Below are 27,448 nucleotides of genomic sequence, written 5' to 3' on the forward strand. Positions count from 1 at the left end.
AGTCAGAAGTAAAGATTATATTGATGTGTCTTTAGGTTTCTGACTTTCAAGGAACTGTTGATTCATATGTTGATTGTTATTTTCTGGTTCTGATACCATGTGGCCCTGCAGGTGGTTACCAGCATTTCACACTGAACATGGAGGTAATACATTCCTCCAAAATGTTGTTAACCACCTACAAGACCATATGGCATCACAACCAAGAAAACCATGGTCAACATCTTCAGCACCATGAGGACCTCATTTTAGACTGTTGATTCAGAATTTATTTTTGAAGGCAGACTCTGAACCAGACATTCTTTCTTCATTGTCTGAAAGACACCACTCAAGTAGAAATGTGCATAAATTTATTTGGTCATGTTACTGAATTCTTTACCATGACACTGTATGCCAGTGGACAGTGCCGAAAAGTTTCACATCACTCATCTGAATCAACCTCCTGTCTCCCAGCTTAGCTCCTTGCTATTTCTTATTATATTCCAAAGTTCAGAACTGTTCAAAAGGCTGCCTCTTTCATTTACTTAAAATAAAGAAACAGAATGTGGTATTGGTACTCAAAATTATTTTAGAAGAAGACTTTAAAAACCTTCTTCTGTCATTGCAGACATGTATAGGTCTAGAAAGAAGCTAATTTTTATTGTTTTAGTCTGGAAACCTTTTTATCACACTTCTTAGTTATTTGCCAATATCCTGATTGACACGCAGTTCAAAACAAGGCGCTACAGTTAACACCTACTTTTTAGTTGGCATGTAGTTCAGAACAAACTTAATGTGATAAATACAATTGGCTGGCACCAAAGTTTTTGGTAATTTGCATATGGCTCAGTTCTGCTAGCATAAACAGAAATTGAGATTTACATATTAAAGAGTAACCACTTTCTGTAAGTTGTATTAATGCTGAGATGAAGGTTATTTATTAGCCAGAACAATTTATAACTTAAAGTATTTATTTTAAGATTCAAAATAAGAACTCAAATGTTCATATAAAGCAAGAATTATATGCTTGCTTTTATCGAAGTGTTTTTTCTTGAATTTAAGAGCTAGCTAAACATACCAGTAAATTAAGTATGTAATGGGGTAATATGTTAAGAGAACAACTTCACATTATTTGCTCTCCATCCAACTTACTCTATGGTGCAGGAAATTCTTTGAAAAGTTGATTGTTTACTCAGCTTCGTAAAGAATACACACTTTCTTTATGGAACCTGAAGGTTTATCACTGTGTTCATAAAAGCCCACCACTGGACTATCCTGAGCTAGCTGCATACAGTTAACTCCATGAATTCCTCTTTCCTTAAGGTCCATCATAATGTTATCCTCCCACCTATGCCTAGGTCTTCCCAGTGGTCTCCCTTCAGGCCTCCCAACCAATACCTTTTAAACACCCCTCCCCTTCATCACGCCCGCTGCATGTCCCGCCCACCTCATCCTCAATTTAATCACCCTAAAAATATCAGGTGAGGAGTACAGGTCATGAAGCTCATCATTATCCAATTTTCCCCATGATCTGTCTTCCTCCCTTTTAGGTCCAAATATCCTCCTGAACACTCTGTTCTGAAAGGCCTTCAATCTATGTTTCTCCCTCAAAGTGAGAGAGTTTAATTTTGTAACAAAATTAAGTTTTAACAGTGAGAGATTGGTAGCCCCACACCATACTCCCAAGCTGGAGGACCACCCTTTGTCAGCTGTCCCTAATTGGTTATTCATATCTGGAGGCTTTCTCCATGTGCAGCCTGAGGACACACCATGCTATGGTGACAAGGGACCCACCTAACATGCTGTCCATCCAACAGGTTACCTGATGCACAGAATTGTACTTTACTGTTTGGTTATGGAGCATAGTTGAGTTGCTATTCAATTGAAAGTCATAATGAAATGCTGCAGTGTTTGTCTATGAAATATACTTTAAGTATTCATAATTTAAAGTTTCATTAGAAATTATTATATATTATTTACTGCAAATGGGTTTTTACCCGGTGGCAGTGGTCCTACAATAAAACAATACAATAAGACACAACAAAACAATAAGACACAACAGAACAATGAGACACAACAAAACAATGAGACAGAACAAAACAATAAAACACAAAAAAACATAAGACACAACAAAAACAAAAAAGTGATAGTGGAACCACGGTTCCGGAGAATTTGATGTAAATATGTCTTTACGGAAAGGAAGTGTATATATTGGCTTTATTCTAAATATTTCTTTTATACATTCTTTAAAATTGAGATAATTGTTGACGGCAATATATACTACTGCAACAATGCCAGGTATTGCAACAACAGGTAACCATTGTTGTTTATTTGTTGATAAACCATTGTTACACTTTTTCGTTCCACTATTTCGTTCCACGTTTCTGTTCCATTTCTTCGTTCCACTTTTTTGCCGAATGACCCTTCCCCATAGACGTAGTTACGTCAAAAACAATAAGACACAACAGAACAATGAGATACAACAAAACAATGAGACAGAACAAAACAATAAGACACAAAAAACATAAGACACAACAAAACAATAAGACACAACAGAACAATGAGATACAACAAAACAATGAGACAGAACAAAACAATAAGACACAAAAACATAAGACACAACAAAACAATAAGACACAATAGAACAATGAGATACAACACAACAATGAGACAAAAAAACATAAGACACAACAAAACAATGAGACACAACAGAAAAACACACCACACTCAAAATAAAACAACTCATAAGATTACAAAACCATATAACCTAAAGTACATAACTTAAAAATTAATACCAACTAGACATAAGACAGTAACAGTAATGAATTACATACGTCATGAACTGATGCACTCACATTTCATCAGGACCTTCTCTACACTTATGAAGCCTTCCCATCCTCACCCCTTATAGATTCAGTGCAGAAATTTGCACTAAAATAACAAATCATAGACTTCTAAATAAAACTAGTGGTTGAAAAGTTGTAATGAGTCATTTGGCAATGGTACTGATTAAAATTTAATGATGGTGTTAATTGATTTATAGGTCATGTATAAGTTGTAGATGTAAATTTAAATGGAATAATACAACATCTATCTATAATAAATGTGCTGTTTGTAACATTTTATTTCATCTTGAAAGAAACCAGCAAATTAAGATATTTCACTTAAATCCTCTTTGGCAATTAGCTGATGTTTCAAAGACCTGCTCTGGTCACAGTCATCAAAGGGAAAGACCATTAGTCACCGATATATAACTCAGGCAGTCCTTGCATTGCCTGTTTATTGTTGGTGCACAAAGTGACCAGAGAGTGGTGTCAGTTGGAGTGATCTCTCTAATCTTACACTGGTTCCCTGAGACTTAACCTGGACAGTGATCCTCTGGCTTTCTTTTTCATGTCTCTGTCATTTATTTACCCTGAGAACTGAAAATCTTACATAAATGAGATATTGTTACATTAAAAGCCATTTAGTTGTGACAATGATGACCATTGCAATATTGTGTTTATGTTTGCAGATTGTTTTGGGGTAGATAGTTAAAGATGTTGATCGAGAGTGCATTTGTGAGTGTGAATGTAAACAGCTGTAGTGATGGTTCATATTGTTTACTTTGTTCTCATTTATTGTATCACAGCACAAGAAACACATTGCTTCTGCTGTTGCAGGCGCAAAGAAAACGTATTTCCATTCAGGAAAGTCCTGTGATTGCCCTGAATTTTCTTTTCATATGCCATCTGAAAACACCAGTCACATGATAACTCTCAAGTTTACATGCTATAAATACAAAGCAGAAGTAGATATTAACTGAGCACAATACTGAGATCACAGATCAAGCATTGTCAATTGTAAATCAAAAGGAAGGAAAGTAGTGTAAACATAGAAGTATTAAAACAAAATAATACAATACATGAATTTGGCAGAAAGCTTTCATCCTGCTCAGCCAATGTTAACCTTGAAATTTAAAATGTGTCATCCTGGTCACTGAACATAGAAATTAATTTTAAAATAAAACTTATCATGTCAAGGACCACACAAAAGTCATACTATGGTCACACACTGACTTACTGATCCATAGTCATCTTATTCATTGGATTTAAATCTTAGCAACTTTTGCCTGTCAGTATAGTTGAAGAGCAAGGTTATTGACAGTATGCACATATAAAGCTAAACTGAAGGAAATATGGAAACATAATAACAATCTTGCAAAATTAACTCCATTGTGTAATAAATATGTTTGTCAATATTTAAAACTTATCTTGAGAGTTAAAGTAAATCAGTTCCTACATGCTCAAACTAATTAACTCCATGGATTAGAGCCCGTATTGAGAAGCTAATAGTACACTTGGCTAGTTAAGAAGTTTCCACATTTTATGGACCCGGAAGGTTCATTACCATGTTCACAAGAGTCTTTTAGCTTGAACGCTGAGTAGGGGGCTAACAGTTCCCCAATAAAATGACCAGCATGTTACAAAATGTTACACAGAATCCTCTTACATGTGCTATAAAGTAAAATTTAATTGATATAGTCATAATAAGTTTTATTTTAAATTTGCTAGACAAGTTATTCAGCTCCTCTGTAACTACTTACAGTGCAGTAATCGATTCAAAACATGTTATCAGAGTCTGTGGTTAATGGTTACTCTGATCTGGTTTATATGTGGTTTTCATTAGCATCTCCATATTCCCATTTCTCTAATATTTTACTTGAACTATTATAATATTTTCTTATTTTGACCAAAATAAGAAATAACATCAATAATGTTTTGTGTGTTGGTTATTAGGAGTAGGCAAATGCCCTGCCCTTAGAAAATACTCATCCAGAATTATTCATATTGTACAGTTGAATCCACAATGAGACAGGGTAACATATATTTCTGACATGGCTGCATTGAAATCAGTATTCGTTTGTTTTCTCTAATGTGAATAATATTTTGAGATAGCCACAGTTCTGTGTCATAATTAATAATCATTGTGGAAGGAGAATTGAAGGTCTGCGTTCGATGCTGATATGAAAGCCTGCCATTAAACATGATTCCAAGCTTGTTACATCCAACTCTGATTCTTGCATCATATTTCCCAAAGATCTGTCTCCCATCTGTACAGTCTTTCAAGTTGATGACTCCTAGTTGCTTTCTTGATCAAAATTCTGTATGCATTTCTAGTCATCTGTATGCACAGATCACTGTAGATGCCTAGATTTTATGTCCTAACAATACTTGGTGACCTGTATAAATCATCAAGTTACTCTCTGTAATATCCTAATTGTTCACTCACTTCATCCTTCTGAAATCTGTTTTCCTGAGCCCTTTGTTTTCCTAGCACAAAACAAATGAAAAAATTGTTTTACATATCCTGATCTTCAGCATTCTGGGAAGTAGATGGGATGACAGCAATCTTCAAGTCTTCAGACTGAAACACAACAAGAATGTTCAGATCTTTTAATATAAAATGTTTCATGTTGTCATGAACCTTGGAAATATCATCCTCTACTTCTTGACCATTTCAGGTGTTCTTGCAATTAAGGAATCTGTGTTTTTTTATAATAAAATAGCAACAATTGTCTAAGCTCAGAAAGAAAAGGTCAAGATTAAGGAGGGGGCTATATATCCCCAGGCCCCCAAAATCATCGGGGCCTTTTCTCTCTTCAGCAAGAAACAGCCCCGACTTTCAGTTTTGCCTCTGGCCTTAGAACATCTTATTCCAAGCCTGAGAAATAAATACAAAAGTTTATAATATGAGCCAGTCAGAATGCTGAAAAGCAGTACTGAAACACATCACATACTGTCACGCCCAAGTCATACCTTTAGTGGTACAAACTAATATATATGACTTAAAATAGATTTGTGTGAGAAATCACAGTAGTTGTTTTACTATAAACCCAATATATTATTTGTTACCTACTGTCAATGTCATTGCATAAAAGCAGTTTATCTCTTATAATTAATTTGTCTACTTTTTTCAGTAATTTATCAGTAGTACTTTAGTGAGTGTGGTATACACAACTTTTGAAGCCATTATATTAAATAAATCTTGTTGAAATTGCAGTATACAAAAAATGTACAAAGCTTCACAGCTCAGGAGAAAAGTTTGTTGAGGCTGTGGCTACTTACAAAATACTTTTAATCTTAGAAACCTCACTACCCATATTAACTCACTGCTTTCTTTTTAACACACTTGTAGCATATTTCTGTATTGTAATTCAAAGTAAATTGCTCATTCATCAATGTTTTTTCATCAGACTGTACCAAAGGTACAGAAGTATTTGGTGAGGCAGTAGAGTGTTTGGCAATGTACTGTATATGCTAATGGGATGTGTGAACTAGCAAGCTAAACCTGTCTGGATTTTGTTTACAGTTTGAGCTCTTGGAATAACATTAGCTTTCAAAGTGTGTCAGTTGTCTGTTGTGATTATTTTGTATGTGTGTCCTCTTCCTTTTATTGTTACAAATCAAGCCTTTGTTGCTGTTCAGTTAGACAGGTATGTGAATACTTAAGTATAAGTAAAGCTTGTATACTTCGATCATACAAGTGAGATGTTACAGGATAGAAGATTTAACTGATGCAGGGCCTTGTGTTGTTGTAAATTAGTTGTATTTTTTTCAGTGTCATCAGTTTGTGGGGAAAATATTTCTAGCACACTGAGATAAGTGTTTCCTGTAATCACATTTTCTGCAAAAGTAAAGGTTCTTCTACTGAATGGACTCCATCACATCGACTGCAGTAGACATGTGAAGGGATAGCAGTTGTGATACATTTTTCACAAAATGAATGATATATATCTTAAAAATATGGATTTTTTTATATAGAGAATTTTTCTAGTGGTAAAACTGACTCTGTTTAAACCTAAGTATGAATAATCTGAGTGGTTCTTAGAAATGGATAACATGTAGTAACATTAATGTTCAGGTATGGTTACAAAGATCACTGCATTGAGGTGCCCAATCCGTTGTTTAGTAAGCCTGGCAAGAATGCTGAAATTGGGAATGTTTAGCATGTTAAATGATGAGGAGCTATGTCTGCATTATAATTTTATTATGTTTATGGAATTGGTTGTTTGGGAAATTCCTGCAGGCTCTGAGACTTCATCTGTCAGATTAAGAATTCAACTGTACACAGATGTTGAAAGTACACTATTTTCAGTGAACATTGTATTCATGGTTAGCACACTTGCTTCAGATTCAGAAGGTCCTGGGTTTGATTCTTGGTTTGGTGTCATAATTATTAGTATCTAGAAGTTTATGTGTTGTTAATTGTCTGTTAGTAGGAGTCATATTTCTGTTTCATCCACAGTTTCATTATTCAGTGGACATTGGAGAAGTCTCACGATTGCTGAGTCAGCAAAGAATTGGCTACTGACAATTATTGGTACATCTGCCAAAATAAGTTACCACCACTTCCCATTCTGTCCCATTTCACTACAAATGTTTGTCTTCATGTAATTTGATTGTGTATGACTTATGAGTTAATGTAAAATTTTTGGATATCTTAAAGATATATAAATATTAAACAGTTGATTTATTAAGGGCAGTTTTATAATGTATTGTTTACAGGTAGGCCAGGTTTCAGCCTGTTTTGCAAAAGCCTTTCAACGAGTACCGAAGTCAATGAATAATTCAGTCACATCAAGTGATCTTGGACCAGCAGTACCACCTGACAGAGAACATGTTGAAGTCTATGTATTTGAAGTGAGCATGGAAATCAAAGAAGATGATGGCCGGGTGAGTGCACTACTAATGTATGTGACACACTAAGATGGTTCATGAATTTTTGCATATGTGAGATTACTTATCATCATAGTGGCTGTTATTGCACATGACTTTTGGAACAGTTTCCGTCCACTATCACACATTCCTAATAGCAGCCATAGTTAGTGAATAAGAAGCGTGATAAGCCCCCAGAACTAATTCAAATGTACCATATATCACTTTTAGTGGTTAGCAGTCCTTATATTCAAGAGATACTGGGCTTGATTCTGGATATCCTGACTTATTTTTCATGGTTTTCCTTAGTTTATCCTGTAGAATGCTGGGATAGTAGCTTGTAGTTGGCCTAAACTGCTCCCGTTTATGCCCTTTATAATTTATTATTTGCAGGTGAGATAGTGTCATTAAATAATGCTAAAGTGACTGGGTGATTCAGAGAGAAAAATTCTGTTTCTCTTACCAGGAATCTGATCTTTTCCATCTGGCCAGAAAAATTATGTACTGTGTTTATGGTGTTCGTTATGTGTTGAAAGTAATTAAATATAAAAGTTTTAATGACGTGTTATTTGCTATGGTGCAGAGTGGCTTTAGTGCAGTACCAAAGGACCGAAGTTACTTTAAATTACGTGTGAACCTGGAAAAACAGCTCTGTCTCACAGTACAGCAAGTGTCAGAGAATGAAAGGGACCTGGAGGTGGAGAGGTGTTTTGGTGTACTAGTCAGCCCTGGTCGCAACGTCAAACACAGTGATATGCAGTTGCTTGAGATGGTGAGTGCTGATCATTTATGATACCTGTTCTCATTGAAGTACTTGTTCCTTTACTTGATTTCATAGTTTCCAGACAAGACAGTTTTTTTGTTGTTGTCACCATCAACAACAGCATCATCATAAACCACCCCCACCCCCAAAATTTTAGACTGGTAAGTACAAATAACCAGTTCTGCATCTGTGGACCAGGGTCATGCTAGTTGCACATATATATGTTAGTTATAAATTATTTAATAATATCTGGACTCACTTGTTGTTTTGTTCTGACTAGCCACATTACATGTGGTGTCTTTGCCGACTGCTTGAGAGGTTTATCACTTGCCAGAATTGGGTTTGGTGCCTCTACTTTTTCTGTTTTGTGTACCAAAATTCTGTTTTGACTGTGTGGTCAGTTGGAACAGGGTAGGCACTGCAGTAATTCTGAGGTGTGAGGGAAATTGTTTACAGTATTTTACCATGTTGTGTTTTATGAAGATGTACTTATTTTCTCCTGTTTTACAATATATTACTAGTCATTCAGTTTGTGAGAAACTGTAGTGTTCGTTTGCAGAAGTTCCACTGTGTGAATTTATGTATTTGCATTTGAATTATCTTGGAAATTTCTGTTGTGTTTGTTAAACTTTTTGTGTTTGTTCTATTGAAAAATGAGCATTTTACTTATTGACTGCTGGTCACATGTTTTTGATTGGTCACCTGAGGAAGTGACGGATGTCTCCCCTGCATGTGGGTGCAGCGAGATTGGTGAATGTTGAAAGCAAATTTTGCTGAGCAGTTATGAAACACCTGGTATCATAATGCACATCCTGAGGCCAGTTCTGTAGCTTTATTTATGATTATTTTAAACACAAAACTGAAATTGTGTTTTATTGGTTTTTGTTGTTTCCTCATTTTCCTGTTGACATTTTATAGTTTGAGTTACTGTCAGCATTATTAAGTAAAAAGAGTAAAGATGTGTGATAAAATAACATAAATTTTAGCTTTGTTGCAGGAAATAGTCAGCATAATGGTATTTCTGTGTGGGTATGTGTATTGAGACTGATGATAAAAAAGCAAGACTGTTCCATGTCATTGGGTTTGTGTGTTCAGCAGGTGTCAGTGGGTTCAGGAACTGGTGATAAACAATGTTATGTGATCTCTGGTCACTGGGATCCTGCAGATCCAGCATTTGAAGCTTTGAATGTGGAGACGCCACGTGATGGACGAATTTACATCACAGTGGCTGTAGATCTGGTGATCCAAGGTATCCAGGAGCCTGTCCGTTTTCTTATTGAGACACCTGTAAAAGTATTTCCTCAAGGAGAGCGCTTCTGGTACTTCAGTCGACGCCCTCTCATACAGCAGTTCTCCCTCAACCTACGAGAGGTGAGTAGCCAGTGTTTGACTAACTGCATGGAGCAGACCTTCAGAAGCTGATCTTGGTTACTTGGGATGTGGAGTCCAGTGCCAGGCACTTGTGAACTTTATCAAGAAGTATTCTGCTGCATGTAGTTAATTATGCTGCAAATTGTCAAAAATTGTTTTGAGTATTATTGACCCATCCACAGCCATCCCCACTTCTGGTGGAAAACTGCTTACACTTAAATGTGATTGAGTTATACATTCTTACCAGGAAGTACTTTCACTGGTCTCTAGATGTTACATGCAGCCTGCACAATTTACTGAACTGTATAGTACAGAGTGATCCAAAAGTCGCGCAACTCGACCCAAAAGTTGCGCAGAAGAGCATGGAAAAGTAAGTATTGGCAACACTGTACTGTTGGCCGGGTGTTGTACAGGCAGTATGACCTTGAGACATCTGCTAGGTCTCACCGGTTGAGTAACAGCATTTGAAAGTGTAAGATGAGTTTTTCACAAGCAGGGCGAGTATTTATTGTGGAACATTATTTTACGCTGAATTCGTACTCGGAATTCCAACAATCGTTTGTGCATAGTTTTCCAGAATCGCGCGTGCTGAATAAATCAACAATATGCCGAATTGTTCACCATTTTCATGAAACAGGCAGCGTAAGTGACAAGAAGCGATCTGGATGGCCATCAAGTCTGAGTGATGAAAATTTGAATGAAGTTAGGCAGTGCTTAGAATGGTCACCCAGGAAGTCCTTAAGAAGATTAGCACAGCAGACTGGATTGATTTATGGAACAACGCAGAGGTGTACGAAGCGGCTGAAACTTGTGCCTTACAGAATTCACACAATGCATGAACTCAAGGAACCGGACAAAGTAAAAAGATTACGATAATGTAAATGGTTCCAAGAACTTGTGAGGGATGGTGTTGGCATCTTGGACAACGTTTTCTTCACAAATGAGGCTTGGTTTCATTCAAATTTTCGTCACTCAGACTTGATGGCCGTCCAGATCGCTTGTCACTTACGCTGCCTGTTTCACGAAAACGGTGAACAATTCGGCATATTGCTGATTTATTCGGCTCACACTAGTTTGGAAAACTACGCACAAACGATTGTTGACATTCCGTGTACAAATTCGTCATAAAATAATGTTCCACAATAAATACTCGCCCCGCTTGTGAAAAACTCATCTTACACTTTCGAATGCCTTTACTCAACTGGTGAGACCTAGCAGATGTCTCAAGGTCATACTGCCTGCACAACACCCGGCCAACAGTACAGTGTTGCCAATACTTACTTTTCCATGCTCTTCTGCGTGACTTTTGGGTCAGGTTGCGCGACTTTTGGATCACTCTGTATTACAGCACAGGCTTCTTTAACTGCTCTGTGTAAAATTATGCATGCAGTGACTGTGGCCTGGAACATGTGAATTAGCATGCTTATGGCAACAAATGGGTTAATATTGTAATCATCAGTCATACTATTCTATAAATGGGAATACATAATTATTATTGCATAATTAACAGTTGCAGAACAGAAACATACAAAACCATACATTGTAGACGATACTAAGTATTTTCATGGTCATTGGGATAAAGATCACTAGCGTATGAAGCTCGACACTTCACCTTTTCTTAGTGCTCAAGAATAGAGTGTGTTGAATCGTGTGTATATTTTTGATGAACATTGAAAATATTTTCTCATAAAAGAATTTTTGTGCAACCAACAGGTGCCATCAAGTGATGTAAGCACAGTCCATTATAAGGTTCTGAGTATTGACACTTCGGGTGAGCTAGATAGAAACCGGCTAAACCTTACACTAAATTTAGCAAGTCTGATTCGTTCTCCTAGCATTGCTTCCATAGACGTTGATACACTTACACCTAAGGAAGAGGCTATGTCAGGTAAGTGAACAGAAAATCTGTTTACTTGGTGTTGTGTAGTAATTAGATATATAATTTTAGAGTTGGCAGAAGTGATGGCAGACATTCTGGCAATTCTAAAGAATCACTATGTTTCTGGTATTTCAAAGTTTTACAAACTGTCAGTAAAAAGTAAAGTTTGTCCCACTATACACCATGTAGGCATTTGGGGTGAGTGGAGGTATAGCTCCTCTTTTCCTTGACCTTGGCACTAGATGGGGGTGAGTGGTCAGCATCACGCCCAGGCCGGCTTTACCCCCGGAAAAGGACCCCGGTACCCATTGTAGAGGAGGCTGGGTGGTCCCCAGAGCTGATCTGGACGCAGAGGCTAGAGGAAAAATCCTCTGCCCTTGTCGGGGATCGAACCCCGGTCGTCCAGCCCGTAGCTAGTTACTATATGAGGTGCGATCGGAAAGTTTCAAGACTGCGCGTATAAAAACCCGTACACTTATCTCAGGTATTAAATTCATGCATCACCCTCGAAGTAGTTCCCCTGGGAGTGAACACAACGATCCCAGCGCCGCTGCCAAGCCTGGAAGCATCCCTGGAAATCTTTCTTTGTCAGCCTGGAAGCATCCCTGGAAATCTTTCTTTGTCAGCCTGTCAAGCACCATCTGCGATTCTGCCTGAATCTCTTCTATCGTCTCAAATCTCCTTCCCTTTAGCTGAATTTTCATCTTTGGGAAGAGGAAGAAGTCACACAGAGCTTAGAAAGGAAGTTGGGGTCGGTTCTTGCAAGATCTTTGAGCTCCTGACAAACGAGAAGTCGATTCTGCTTCTGATCCTCAGACAGGAGCCTTGGCACAAACTTGGCTGCGATGAGTCGCATGTGGAGTTCTACCTTTAGAATCAGCTGACAGGTCCCATAGCCTATACCAACAATGTCGCACAAGTCGTTGATGGTACGACATCGATCTTCGTGAATGGCCTGCCGAATCTTCGTAACATTTTCGGGCGTTGTGCTCGAAGATGGTCGTCCAGAACGCTCGTCATCATTGACAGAGGTTCGGCCATTTTTAAAACGTGAATGCCACACAAAAGTTTGTGCACGACCCATTACAGACTCCCCAAATGCTTGCTTTAGCATTTCATAGGTTTCCGTTGCCGTTTTGGCGAGTCTTTGGCAAAATTTGATGCACACGCCATTCCGAAATCGCAGGAGGGTCAGTGTAATGCACTACCAAAATGCCCGTAACTAAGAAACAAATGCTAATTCGATGATGCCGGCTGGCGCACTGCTTCACTATGAATGTAGGCCGCACCCCCTAGCGGCAGAAGCTCGTACTACATCCGGTTCGCCCTCTATTGACACAATCTTGAAACTTTCCGATCGCACCTCGTACTGACTGACCTATCCCGGCTCATACAAACTGTCAGTAATTACTTATTAAATTAATTCATTAACTTTGTTTGTTGAGTAATTTTATATATGCCTGCATTACACTGGTATTTTGTAATAAACTTTATTTTGTGCATCCAAGTCATTGATTAATGCAGTCCATTTTCAAATTTTAATTTAGAAATTGCCTTGACAAACTAGCTTTCCTTGCAATAATATATACATAAATTGTACTTCTCTTGTCTGGTTTTAAGATGGGGATGAACCATTACTAAGTGGTACTGGTGAAGTATCAAAAGATTGTTCAGAAATGGAGTTAGAATCTTGGGCAGAAGCACTTGCTCGCTGGACAAGCACCAAGCAGCGGCCACGGCAGTTAGCATCTCTTGTACGGGGTGGCATTCCAGAAGCTTTACGTGGAGAGGTTTGGCAGCGTCTTGCAGGTTGTGAAAATGATACAACGATGATGGATACCTACAGAATTCTCATTACAAAGGTATGCTTATTTTGTTAGAGTTCATCAGTTCTGACAAGAGCAACGCTGTGTTTTATCTACTTTTGGCTTAGATATATGGACTGCTGTAATAATAAAGAATTAACAGCATTTCCTGCTATGTGATTATCAATATTCTATGGTTAACCCTATGAAGCCAAATCATATCTAAATAATACTTAAAAGACTCATTCCCTACTGCAACTCATCAATTGGCTTGTGTTGCTTAAGTAAATAATTATTGTTTATTTATTGATTGTAAAACCAGGTGGTACATGTAGGTGCCACTGGAGTTTAAAGGATTAAGAATACAGAACACAAATTTAGGAGCTCCTGGTTTTTATACATAATATTACATAAATTATTTGTGATTTTCTGGAACTTCCCCCCCCCCCTTTTCTAAAGTTTTAAAATTATGTATTACAAAATACAATAAGTAGATATGATGCAGCACATGAATTTCTACATGTGCAAGCTTCTAATTTAGGAATTGTTGAATTAAAAGAAATGTATTTGCTTATTACTTCCTTTCTAAAAGCTATAAGATTCTGTGATACACACTTTATAAAATCCTTTAACTAGATTTTGTGGAGTGTTTTAATGGTTTCTAAATATGAAAACTTCAATTTTAGAAATAGTTGCAGAAATCAAAGCAGCATTTATTTTTGGTACAGGACAGTACTTGTGAGACTGTAATCCAGCGAGACATTAACCGCACATTTCCAGCACATGATTTCTTCAAGGAAGCTGGTGGCTTGGGCCAAGACTCACTGTATCGCATTTCAAAGGCTTATGCTGTTCATGATTCAGAAGTGGGCTACTGCCAAGGACTCAGTTTCTTAGCTGCAACTTTACTTTTACATGTAAGTACAGTGATTATTAAACATTATCACCATATATCAACAGTGTTATATAAACTTATTTCAGATGTCATTAGAATTACAAATTAATTATGAAGATGCAGCAGTCCTACATAAAATAAGATCGAAAAAGATGTTTGTGTACTTATGCACTATATCATGAAGGCTTGTGTTGATGAAAGCTCTACTTTTTCTTACCTCCAACACTAGATGGGAGTGAGTGGTGAGCTCTTTGGGTACTTTACCCCGCATTTGGCTAGGAGTAAAGAGAAAAGTCATACACCCTATTGGGGATTGAACCCTCATAGCCCAGCTCTTAGTTGGACACTTTATGGATTTAGCTAGTCCAGCTGTGTAACATGGCTAGGGCTGCTAGTGACATGTAGAGTTTTCTTGTTTGCTGTTAAAATGTAATGAACCCCTTTCTTAGAAACATTTGAACCTATGATGTTTCGTTTGGAATGTAACTTACTGACAACATATGTGCCTAAAACACCATTGTAGCAAAAATTAACTAAAAATGTACACCATTATATATATATTGCTAAGTATGGCAATGTTACAATTTTTAAGATTTCCATCTTCTGGGTTGTTGCGCTGTGTAGTCTGGTTGATGCCAACCAACGTTTCAGAGGTCATACTGCCTCCGTCATCAGGGTGATGACGGAGGCAGTATGACCTCTGAAACGTTGGTTGGCATCAACCAGACTACACAGCGCAACATCAGGGTGATGACGGAGGCAGTATGACCTCTGAAACGTTGGTTGGCATCAACCAGACTACACAGCGCAACAACCCAGAAGACGGAAATCTTCATACTCACCGCTGTGAGAACCTCAAGTCTTACAATTTTTAGTATTTAGTTTTATGAAAAGGAAGTTTAGATGCACATGGTGTGGTTTTAAAGCATTGCTGTTTATTAGTAGTGTATACTAGACACATAAAACAAACACAGAATGAATGGCAAACAGTAGTAATTTACTATGGTTCATATGAATTATTTGCGTGGCTCTAGAGTGGTGGAATGAAGGCCACACATCTGGTTTTAAGTATTGTCACATAGCCATTCATTTGCTGTGTTGCCTGTGCAAACAATGAGACAGTGCATGTTATGGCTGACTATATTTTAACCCATAATTTATGTGCGTGATCTTGTTTGTTATACCAGATTACTGACATGTGCCATCTTTGAACTTTATATAGTGCCAGCTCACTATATAGACATTGTACATGAATGGCTAAATGAACATTTTCTGGAGCAGTGGATTGGAGGAGGAATTTATAAAACCTGCCTGCCTCAATCTCTGCTAAACCTTTCCTCTTTGAAGCTATTAAAGTGAATGGTATACACATTTAACTCTGTGACTGCTGTTTGAGGCAAAAAATCGGAGATACAGGTGAGTCTGTAACTCCAAATTGGCAGTAATTGAAATATCTGACATATGTAGAGCAACAAATGAGGCTTACATTGAAATTCACTAGTTATGTAGGTGAACTGCCTGTGTCTTTCATTTCTTGTTCCTAGCTTACAGTGTAAGGCTACAGCAGTGCTTTAAACCCACCTCACACATTAACTGGTGCACTGTATATGTGTGTATTATATGTACTTGTTTACTTTCTAAGAAGATGAATGTATATTTACTTTGAAAATACACACTTCAAGTTCACATACTTTGTACACTACTTTTCAGATGCCAGAAGAGCAAGCATTTTGCATACTGGTGAAATTAATGTATGATTATGGTTTGCGGGACCTGTATAAAGATGGCTTTGAAAACTTATACATGCGACTCTACCAGTTAAATAGGCTGATGGAGGTATGGATTGAAATAATTAATCCTTTTAAGTTTTCATAAAGTATAATCAGTTCTGGATTCCAAACTTGCCTAAACGTTTTCTCGTATAACTAGTCTTCCCAAATTTCTGATCTAAGACATGTTAAGAATTTTAAAAATGATGGCTTTTGTTCAGAAGAATTTTAGAAAATTACTGAGAAATCTGAGTGAGGAGATCTACCCAGAAGTGGTTAAAGTAATGTCAAGAACTTTTTCTTATTGTGAACTACATAGCCTAGATCTTTCAGTTGGGTCTATTTGAAAGAGCTAACCTCAGTCAGCTCGGTAGCTCTTAGAAGCTAAACCTATTAAGTAAGTGTCTCTCTTCCCTACACCTGAGAATGAAAACAGATTCAGTTTTCAAAATGTGTTTTTTAGAATACTAGATGATGGACAAAGTCCAGAAACTCAGTAACCCAGATTGTAATACACCATTGTCAGAATCCTTTAGAATGAATTTGTGGATGTTTGTTATTTGCTCCCACAAAGTCATTTTTATGTAATTTGTTTACAGGAGCAGCTGCCCCAGTTATGGCAACATTTCTCTGACAAAGGTGTGGAGTCACACATGTTTGCATCTCAGTGGTTCCTCACATTATTCACAGCCCGATTTCCCCTTTATTTTGTTTTTCACATCATTGATGTTTTCCTTCTTCAGGGTGTGGATACATTGTTCCAAGTTGCTCTAGCATTACTTATGGTAAGTTTATACTTTTAAAACAATATGGGCATCCAGAATGAAGTTGTTACATATGGCACCCAAAAATACGGTTGAAAGGAAAGTCAAATAGCCCATTTAAACAAATAAATACAAAAGAAGGTCTCTCTTTACTTTAAAAATATAAGTTAAACTGAGAGAATGACATCATATAGCCCTGGGGTTCTCAGCCAGAGGCTTGTCAGTGTGTTCTGTGCAGAACATGTTCTTTTTTGTAATATTGCATTGTCCTGTATGATGAGAGAGTAGTTATTGCCCAAGTTTAGTATTTAATTTTAAGTGAATTGTTAACAAAAATAACAACTTTATAAATTTGTAAGATAATTAAGTACTGTGTGAAACTGTTTGCCAACTGAAGATGACTGCCTTCTGGGTTGTTGCACCATGTAATCTGGTAGAAGTTTCCCAGCATTTTAGAAATCCTTGCTGACTCCATCTTCAGGGCAATGATGGCAGCAGTAAGGACCTCTGAAACGTTGGTAAACTTCTGATACACTTTAAAGAGTGAAGTTTAGAGGTTTGTAATAAAAGATGGTGATTAACTCATGCATAATTGGACAGCAACATCAGTTCTATTCCAGAATAACCTATAGGTTCTGCCTCACTAATTAAAATAAGATTGTTTTGATGTACTCCTTGAAGTATACTGGCATTCCAGAGGTGTTCATCACACTACATCATGTAGATCATTATTGCATTAATGTAAACAAGTCATTGTTGCTTAACCATGTTCTCTTAGGTCATTTGTGCACAAATGTTGCAATCAGGTTGTTTAAAGCACAGGTGTATCCAAGCATGGTAGCCAAGGCAGGGAAGAGGTGACCCCTGGAATAAAATACCTGGAGCCAGGCTGTGATGAAGCAAATATCGTGGGAAAGGGTCTACGTTGTACAGCCCCAGGTGTTAAATAAACAATCCTGGTTGGTATTAGGTGTGGTGTGCCCAGGGGTGCAATCACCATAACTGGCACAGACTTCTGTCTTGTTAAAACATGTTTCTAAGCAGCTTTATATGAACTTCTGGCTAATACAGGGTTTGTGTTGTGTCGTCATGGATTTGTTTGACTGACTGCAAATCCATTTTGTGTGAGTTTAATTCTTGATGTTATGGAGACTGAAGCCGAAGTAATAAAGTTCTACCCCTGTAACAGATGTGCAAGAAGGAGCTACTATTATTGGACTTCGAAAGCATCCTTAAATATTTCCGTGTGACTCTCCCAAAGAAGTGTCGTACTGAAGAAGTGGCCCGGCAGCTCATGAAGCTTGCAACAAGTCTTAAGGTTAAGAAATTGAAGAAATATGAACAAGACTTTATTACTCTTAAAGGTATGTAGAATTAATGATTTTTTAGTTTTATAGAAATTAATAAATCTGGTAAGCTAGATTTGTGTTATGTAGAGTAAGCTGTAACCAGACAAGCCTTTGGCATATTTCATGGAACTAAGGTTCTAGCAAAAGTGCATATTGGTCTCTAAATGGTTGTTCATGTTTTTAAGGGTGTATGGGGATTTTTTATCAAGGAGTTGAAGATTGCTTATTTCTTAGATTTTACCTTAAAGAAACTGGTTTTTATGGTGTGGATTGGATTGAACTGGCTTACATCTTAGATCTTTTTGTTTCTCTTATTGAATTTTATAGTTATAATACCACAGATATATTTCATTTTGGCAGTAATTTTAATACATTGAATTGGTTCTTATTGGCAGTTCTTTATCAGCATGTTGTCATTTGTTCTCTTTCTTCTCCTTGCCTCTCTAATTCTTCTTTCTTTTCATTTAAAATTTTCATAATGCTGTATGTGTATAGAAGAGCATGTGAAATTTGTCATGTCATATGAACTTACTTTCTTATTTCTAAAGAGGTCCAGGACAATGCTGACCAGTACAGGAATGAGCTTGATCAACTTAAATCAACGCTGCTAAGAACTGAGGAAGAGAAGAAGAGATTAGAAGATGAAGTGACTCAGGTTACAGTCTTTGTTTTGTTAGCATTAAATTGTTTCTGAGGTGTACTTAATAATATAAATCGTCATAACAGGTCATTATATTGGTTGCAGGTGAAGGAAATGCTGAAGAGGGAAGTACAGAAAGCTGAAAATGAAAGCAACCGCAACACAGCAATTATTACTGAATATAAGCAGGTAAAATTCCCAAAGAATATTAAGTAAAATATGAAATGGATAACAGGAGTTCAGGTAATACGTCAGAGAACAATAATGGAAAATTTTAGCTAGCACTTCAAGTTGTAAATAATAAAAAAAAAGATATCTTTATTTACCTTTTGATTTTTCAGTCCTTTTACCATTGATATGATCTATTACTTAAATTTTGAATGAGTATGTAATGAATAGTGTTGTCTCTGTTTAATTCAGTAAAAATAAATTACTGAAATCAAAATTAAAATTAATTATCTATATTTTCAGCAAAAATAGATTACAGAAATAAAAATCAAAGTAAATTAAGTATGTAACTATGTATTTTATCCAGTGACAGAGAAACAAATTACACCATCGTTCTGTTACATTGAAGGTAAAAATATATTGTTTCAAAGTTATTCGCACTGCATACATTTTATACTAATATTTTCACATTATATGAGTTAATAATACAAATAGACATTTCTAATTACAGATTTGCCAACGGCTTGATGATGAACAGGTTGCAGCAAAAGCAGCCTTGAACGATCTCAGAGTAAGTACTGTATGAGGTGTACGTGTTAACCCTTTATTTGGAATTCTCTTCCTGGCATGAGAATTTATATGAAATGTTCTGGTAAAAGTATAAATGAATTAAATTTTAGGTAATATGACCCAAAGTTTGTGTTATGTATGAAATATTGCTTATAAAACAGTAATGGTGCAAACTTCAAGGTTTCATCTTACAAACTTAATGTAGTTTTAACTCTGAACATTTTCACAACCACCACCAACAATAACAAGAACATTAATAACAGCAGGAGTAATAATAACAGAAGTAACAACATCAGTAATGTATAATATATTCATGATTTCAAACAGTGAAAGAAATGCTCAGTCAAAAAGGATATATTTCTGTGTTCATCTGATTAGAAGTTCAGCACTTGAAACCATCAGCTAAATTACGGTCTGTCATTGTTCTTTTGGGTTGATACCATTGTTTTGAAGAAACATACTTGATCTGAGGCTTTCACGGTGACTAATGAATTCTTCTTGGGCTACCAGCCAACATGGCTGGTAGCCCGAGAAGAATTCCTTATAAGAAACATGCTGTCTACAGAAAAACATTGACATCTTCACCACTGTGAGAACCTCAAATTTCAATTTGTTGTTAGTTTATATAATTACATTACCTAAATATAGCATTTACAAACAGTATTTATAGGGCAGGAAGTCTGTAATATGAAAATATGCACAGTGAATTCTTCCAAGAGCTGACTGTGAGTTATAAGGTGTTCCCATAAGAGGAATATTAAATTTGTTGTATAGAGATAGTTGTGATTCTTGATATGGAATGTAATAAAGTAGAATGCCATCTTTTCATTTTGTTCCCCAACAATTTCTGCTTATTTTAAAAATAAATAATGTATAAGCAGTTGAACGCTTTTTATAGTTTATTTTATCCTTGTACTTTTAGAGTCAGGTGGTGGGCTGTGACCATTGTCGAACATTACTGGGAGATGAGAATATTACAGAAAATGGAGGAGAACAAGATATCCCAACCAACAAGACTAGCGATCCCCAACTGATACGAGCTCAGGAGCGCATCCGAGAACTAGAACTTGAACTGGCACAGACAAAACTTGCACATGTGGAGGCTGAGTGCCGTAATCAGGTTTGAGTCCCTCAACCTCATGATTCTAAGTTATTTTATTATCTAATAGAAAGATTTTCATCAAGAATTTTATACATTGTGAGTGCCTGATTGTGTTTTACTGAATAATTTATGAAGTTAACCAGGATTATAATAGGAGAACACAGAGATTCATAATTACTAATACTAAAGCTTGCCATTGGACACATACCTGAGGCAGTTCCATCCACCTTTACTCATAACATATCTCTGTAAGATCTGCCTATAATTAATTGTATATGAACACAGTTCAGGTCAGAAGAACCATGCAATAGAATATTCTCCAAATAACAACCCAGTAAAATAGTAATTAATATTCTTCCAGGGGAATGAGCCTGATGTGCATTGTTGCATTAGTTTCTTTTGATTGTGACAGGATTTGGTACATCAGCTGCATTCCACTGTGGCAGAGTTGCAGACTGCACGTAATTCATGGCCTCCATGGTTGCATAAGACATTGAGTTCTATTAAAGAAGTAGCTAACAAAAAGGAGCTGACTGGAGGAGGACCCTTAGCAACCATGGCCAGACGGGATGTAGTTTCAGGAGGTGGCCCTGTAGTTGTAGTCCGACGTGACTCAGCACCAGGCCTGTCCAGGGATTCTGCTAGTCGAGAAAGTCTGCGTGACATGTAGACGGTCCATGTTACATCTCTGATAACTCATCGGTCATTAGGTTCTTCCATTTTGGAATGAATAATGATGAGTTTATCATAAAATATACTTCAAACAAATGTCTTATGGCACATTCCTCAAATGTTGTCTGACTGTATTAGGTGTTATGACATTACCTTGTAATTTGGATAACATTTTTAGCAGTTAAGTTTTTGGAGGTAGAATGGTCAAGCAACTTCTAAAAAAGGAGAATAATTAATATTCTCTTTCAAGAATATTATGAGTTCAACTGCAAATTGTGGTAAAATTCTTCAAAATAACACAGGGTACCATCCTGCCCCATCTTAATGCAGGATTGCATTGATGTGCATTGGTCATCATCTACAGTATGAACCTCCAGCAGTGTACTGCAGTTTTGTAATGGAAAATGTTAAAATAATTTATTTCTGACCATTTCTGTTTAAACAAAACTCCAATGAAATTACTTGTTCACCTGTAGTAGGCAGCAGCATTTAAAAGGACAGACACAAGGCAATGTCATGAAGCCATCTTCACTAAAATGGGGTAGTCCATCAATCACATAATACAATGTACGAACAAAGAAAAGACAATTAGAGCTAATGAATATATGTATGTGTGTCTTAAGAAACAGTATATTTATAAGAAGGTCACATGATATCTTTGCATAGTTAATGTTTCTGTATGAATCTAATAAGATCACTGACAAAGATCTACGAGTATGTGTGGATATAGTATGAATGTAAACGTTTTCTCTACCATATGTGTATGGTACTTCATGGTTTCTATTTCATATCTAAGTTAGACATTAATAATTTCATCTTTGAATTGCACATTATATCATTAGTTTAAAATATTCAGTTGCAATGAAATATTAATATTTTTCAACTACAGTAATGTGCCATTAGTAGTCTTATGATGTGTTGTGGCATAGAATCATCTGTTGCCAACAGCCAGTGAGTGTATTTCTGTGATGAGTTGCTAATGACAAACCTCCACATAAGTTTATATTAGGACAAAATTCTGATAAAGAAAACCATAAGAAGATAAAATTATTGTAATATGCAAGAAAAGGAGATTATGTATGTTACAACTGAAATATTTCTATTTGGATTAAAGCTGCAGTAATTGTGTTACAATCTGTATCTTTTTAAGTCAGTGCATATCATTCATACTTAGACATTTATGTCATAATTTGTGGCCGCACTTTACCCCCCGGAAAGGACCCCATACCCATTGGACAGGAGGCTGGGTGGGCCCCAGAGCCAGTCTGGACGCAGAGGCTAGAGGAAAAACCCTTGCCCCAGTCGGGGATCGAACCCCAGTCGCCCAGCCTGTAGCTAGTCACTATACCAATTGAGCTATCCCGGCTCATGATAATTACGTACTTGTGCAATAAAAATATTCATGAAGTACTATTAACTTTACTATCTTGCAGGAAGTATTTAAATAAGTACTATGCTGCTTCAAAATGTATTCTGCCCAATGAAAGATCCATTCTGTAACAAATTCAAGTTTCCTACTCATGGAACTCTTCTATATAAAAAGCTGTTGTAATTACTTCATTGGTGAGATTTGAGGTTTTCCGACCCTTTAACCTACATGCATCTTTCCTCTATACTATCCTCTCTCTACAGGTTTATGCATCCTTCCTTTCCCTTCAAAAGTGGTTTACCTTCTCCATGCTTTTCATATTCCTAATTTTGTAGGTAGTTCATTCAGAATATTATGGAGACAGTTCTTCAGTCAGTGCATTGTGTTTTAGTATACAGATTCATAAAAGAAGAACTTGATGTTAAGATTTAGCATCTTGTTCAGTTTGAGACACATAATCACAGGCTTTGCTGAAAATGTTAAGAAATTCTCCACATTTTTGTTCATGTGTGTACAATGTGTGATCAGTAACAATTGCGCTACATGCCTACTACAAGCAGTGTGATGGTGTCCACTCAAAATTTGTGAACTCCTGGAACATGAAACAAAACATATTAATTAGTTTTATGAAATGTGGATAAATATCAAAATATACATGTCTTGGTGTCAGCATTATTTATAGCCCTACAGCCATTCAAACAGTATTCTCAGTTTTTGTTCAGGTAAAAATATCTAGTGATTTTTACTACATAAACATTTTCTTTTGGTAATAAATATCTCAGGTAATGAATTTTGCTGGCATTGACAACATTTTTTACATATTCTAATGTGAAAAAATCCAGAGAGATTTGGATTATGTGGAGGTTATGTCATTAGTCAGGGTCTTCCAATCAGTTAGGAAATTTGTCATTCAGAGCATGGTGAACTTGAAGCCTGACATGTGGTAGGGATCTGCTTTGTGAAAGAAGTGCAGTTGCATTCCCCTTTCAGTGTCATTATTGGAAAACAAAACATGGTGAGTTGTTCAATATTTCATACAGTTCCACAATTATGTCTCAAATTAAAGAGAGATTAAGTCTTGAAAACGGAAGATTTTTCCATTGACACTAAACCGAACAGAACAGAACAGTTGGAAAAGTAGGTAAGGATTAATAAGATTCAGTCCTTCATATACCAAACTCAAACATTTTCTTTTTTGACATGTGTTCAAATGACATTTTTTAATCAGGCATGCTGGTCAAATTAATTTATGCTAGAATTCTACAATAATTTTTAAATCATACCTTTGAATCTCAAATTATTAGAAGCTAATATTTTTTCCTTAACACGTAAGCTATGGTACATACATATGTTGTATCATGGGATCCTCATGTGTGAATTTATTAAATATACCGAACAGAAAATTAAGAAATAGCCAAACACTTGATTGCATGTTGGTGTTTTATTTGTATTTATTTTTTATTTAAATGTTATTTTCAGAAGTCATGGCTCCTTTCATAATATAGAGTAATTAAAATTATGTGAACTAGCTATTATAGTAATATCTATGTAGCCAAATAGTTTATTGTGCAAACTGATTATAACAACACACAAGATTTGACCTGGACTTTGTTTCCAGATTCATTTCTTTTTAGGTTCAGTTACACCTGTGTGCCTTGTTTGTTCATTTGTACACAACATACTAAATCACTGAGGGTGATTTTAATGAACTGTTGTATTAGAAGCTCATGCTATAATGTGCATGTATGAACCAAACATAATACTAATTCACACTAGGTAGTCTGGACTATCATGTTGCACAAAATCCAAGTTTCAAGTGGGAGGAATTTGTATTGCCTAATATGTAGTCTTTTATGAATCACTTTAAATTTTTCTTCATGCAGGCCTGTGTTCAGTCCCAGGTCAGTTGATGTAGGATTCATGGTCATCAGAGTAGTAGTAGCAGTAGTACCTCTGAAGCAAATTTTGCTTTAAATACTGTACTTTTCCATGGTAATCATCATCTGCCAAAGGCCTTACTCACATGTCATTGCTGCTGAGGTGTGCTATAAGCCCATGTAACATACACAATATCACAACCTTAGTTCAGTATCTGAGCTTGTAACTTGACACTGTTGATTTTTTTATAGTAATGCTCATGTGAACTTTCCTTTGTCCGGACAGTAATATGTTACCTTTAGAAATGTTTGTAAATGGTTGGGTTGGTAAAATGGATAGGTGGACAGGCAGACAAGTATATCATGTGGTGAGATTTGAGGTTCTCACAGCAACGAGTATGAAGATGGCTGTCTTCTGGGATATAGCACCATTGTAATCTGGTAGATATTGACCATCTTCTTATCTCCCTGATGATGACAGTAAGATCCTCTGAAATGTTGAAATGACAATCAGTATCCAGCAGACTACATGATGCTACATCCCAGAATATTGCAGTCCTCATATACATCACATATTTTGGTCTGCTCTCCTGCTCAGTATCTGAGTCTTTTCTCAGAATTTTAATCATTATGTTGGATCACATTCTATACTGTATGTACAGTGAATATGGTGGTTATTAATGTAGTTTAAGCTATAACATTTAGAGCCTGAACAGAAATTGGTACAGTGCTTATAATATACAGAGTTCTTTTCTCTGTAAGTGCCAGGAAGGCAAAAAGCCAAAGTACTTTGAAAACAGATGTAATTGAAGCAGTGGATTGAAAGTATAAGAGTCAAAGAATGGAAGTGCAATGGAGAATAAGTCAAGTATATGAGAGTAAATATGTAAATTAAAGGGCTCATAAAAGAAATTATACCTCACATACATAAATGTGACTGGATACTGTCTCCCTGAAATTGCCAAAATTAGCTTACTACTTTTTTGATGAATTGTGATTCCACAAATAAGCAATTGTTAATTAGATAAATACAGTAGTTTGCTGCAGAAATGAACTCTCATTAGGTTCTTTAACTCCTTAAAGCACAGTGTTTGCTATAGGTACTACTTTAGCTTCCAGTAATTCTGCATTTTGCCAGCAGAATGTATTTATGGATTTCCTATGATTCTCAGAATAGGCAGATTATTTCCTTAAACATTATTAAATTATTTTTGTGATAAATATTTTCTTTGAGGTAGAAAATGAATTTTTAATTATATTGATGAACTTAATGCTTCAGACAGTTAATACAGGAGTTCCCAGCCATTGGTGAGACAGAGTAGCTGTCAGTAAGTTTGTTGGCTATATAGTGGATGAATGGAGTTTTGTCACTGTTGACAGGGACAGGAATTTTTTTTTCTTCCACCCACTGCATCCACACTGATTCTGGGTCCACCTAAGCACCTACTCAATAGATTCAAGGTGCTCTTTCTGTGGTAGTAAAGTGTCCAGTGTGATGATGACCATTCAGCATTCTACAGTTGAGATTAAGAATGCACCAGACTTTTCCTTTACTTACCATAAACTATGATGGTGTAGTGTTTAAACAAAGGGACATCTTTTTCAGCTTTGTTGTTTATACTCGGTCTTCCTTTACTGGGGCCTTAAGTTGACCTGAACCCTGGGCTCAGTTCAGTAGGTAGTTTACAAAAGTGAGAAGAAAGAAACTCATGATTGCCTGCAGTTGGGAACAGCTGGATTTATTAACTTTCCTGCTTCATAATGGATTGGAAATATATTGCAATTATTTGTTTCATCATCATCATCTTTGGGATCATCATATACATCTTCTTCTTCTATGGCTCTCCGGTCTGTATTCCAGATTGGTCAAGGGGGAGAGGTCAGACTAAGACAGGTACCCTGGCCCTCCAGGTTGGGGTTGGTCACAAGGCTAACAACCTTGCACCGTAAAAAGGAAGATGTTTCAAAACCATCATATACATGGATCACAACAATAGGCACATTCAGTCATAAAATTATGACTTAAAACATGAACATTATGTCCATTCTTTGACACTTTCATTCCAGTTCTCAATTTGGCAGCTGTTGATTCCAAGAACAGAAACAATAATTATATTTCTGTTTAATCCATTTATTGTATAAGATAAATAACTCATGTGCAATTTTTATTACTTCAAAATATGTCATGCTTAAAAAGCTAGCCATTGTATTTTCAAGTAGATACTCTTTTCTTCAGTATAATGTATATGTATTTTGAGTTATTACAATGCAAAAACATAAATACTCAGCCATGTACTATGTAATGCTAGTCTGTATGAAGTGTACATTAAAATAAATTAAGATTCAGTACTTTACATAGAAATTAATAAGATTACAATCATAGTCAGACCTCCTAAGAGGATAAAATCAGACACATTCATACTGGGCATTGGTAGAGAGATTTATCTGAGTTACCCCAATTCCTGTAGTTTTTTTATGAACATTTATAATGGAACTTGCATATCAAGATTATTGAATGAAAAGGAAAGAAAATTTGCTGTGAGTAAGAGACTTTGTGTTACAAAATTATAGCTCATTTCAAAGCATACCAGCCATTGAATTTATACCCATAAATAATTAAGTCTTTATGCAAACCACAAAGGTTAAAAGTAAAGGTTATATGCATGGACACACAGATACATTGTCTGTGTAGGTTTTTCATTTGTTGGCGTTTAGAACTTGTGGCTGCATTCAAGTGTGCACATGCATGCACTTGCACTTTTATTTCCATCTTCCTGAAGGT

General features: G+C 36.3%; 1 protein-coding gene across 6 annotated transcripts in view; it reads left to right on the forward strand.

Moving 5' to 3' along the window:
• The window catches only part of LOC110837921 (GTPase activating protein and centrosome-associated), a 31,904-nt gene extending 4,884 nt beyond the window's left edge, over positions 1 to 27,020 (forward strand). For 5 of the 6 annotated variants that reach the window (XM_087340181.1, XM_087340183.1, XM_087340185.1 and 2 more), the window contains 14 exons: positions 7,524 to 7,691; positions 8,257 to 8,445; positions 9,532 to 9,807; positions 11,521 to 11,695; positions 13,307 to 13,548; positions 14,220 to 14,408; positions 16,097 to 16,222; positions 16,755 to 16,940; positions 18,109 to 18,283; positions 18,817 to 18,923; positions 19,014 to 19,097; positions 19,588 to 19,647; positions 20,569 to 20,766; positions 21,161 to 27,020. In XM_087340181.1, the coding sequence (XP_087196307.1) occupies positions 7,524 to 7,691; positions 8,257 to 8,445; positions 9,532 to 9,807; positions 11,521 to 11,695; positions 13,307 to 13,548; positions 14,220 to 14,408; positions 16,097 to 16,222; positions 16,755 to 16,940; positions 18,109 to 18,283; positions 18,817 to 18,923; positions 19,014 to 19,097; positions 19,588 to 19,647; positions 20,569 to 20,766; positions 21,161 to 21,418 (2,433 nt within the window). In that variant the 3' untranslated portion in view covers positions 21,419 to 27,020. The remainder of the gene's footprint in view (positions 1 to 7,523; positions 7,692 to 8,256; positions 8,446 to 9,531; positions 9,808 to 11,520; positions 11,696 to 13,306; positions 13,549 to 14,219; positions 14,409 to 16,096; positions 16,223 to 16,754; positions 16,941 to 18,108; positions 18,284 to 18,816; positions 18,924 to 19,013; positions 19,098 to 19,587; positions 19,648 to 20,568; positions 20,767 to 21,160) is intronic. The other variant, XM_087340186.1, reaches the window with a different exon arrangement.
• Positions 27,021 to 27,448: the final 428 nt, after the last annotated feature.

The sequence above is a fragment of the Zootermopsis nevadensis genome, unplaced genomic scaffold (assembly GCF_977971745.1).
Source record: "Zootermopsis nevadensis isolate Lab colony 2312 unplaced genomic scaffold, Znev_1.0 Znev_ptg000061l, whole genome shotgun sequence".
In the NCBI taxonomy this organism is placed as follows: domain Eukaryota; kingdom Metazoa; phylum Arthropoda; class Insecta; order Blattodea; family Termopsidae; genus Zootermopsis; species Zootermopsis nevadensis.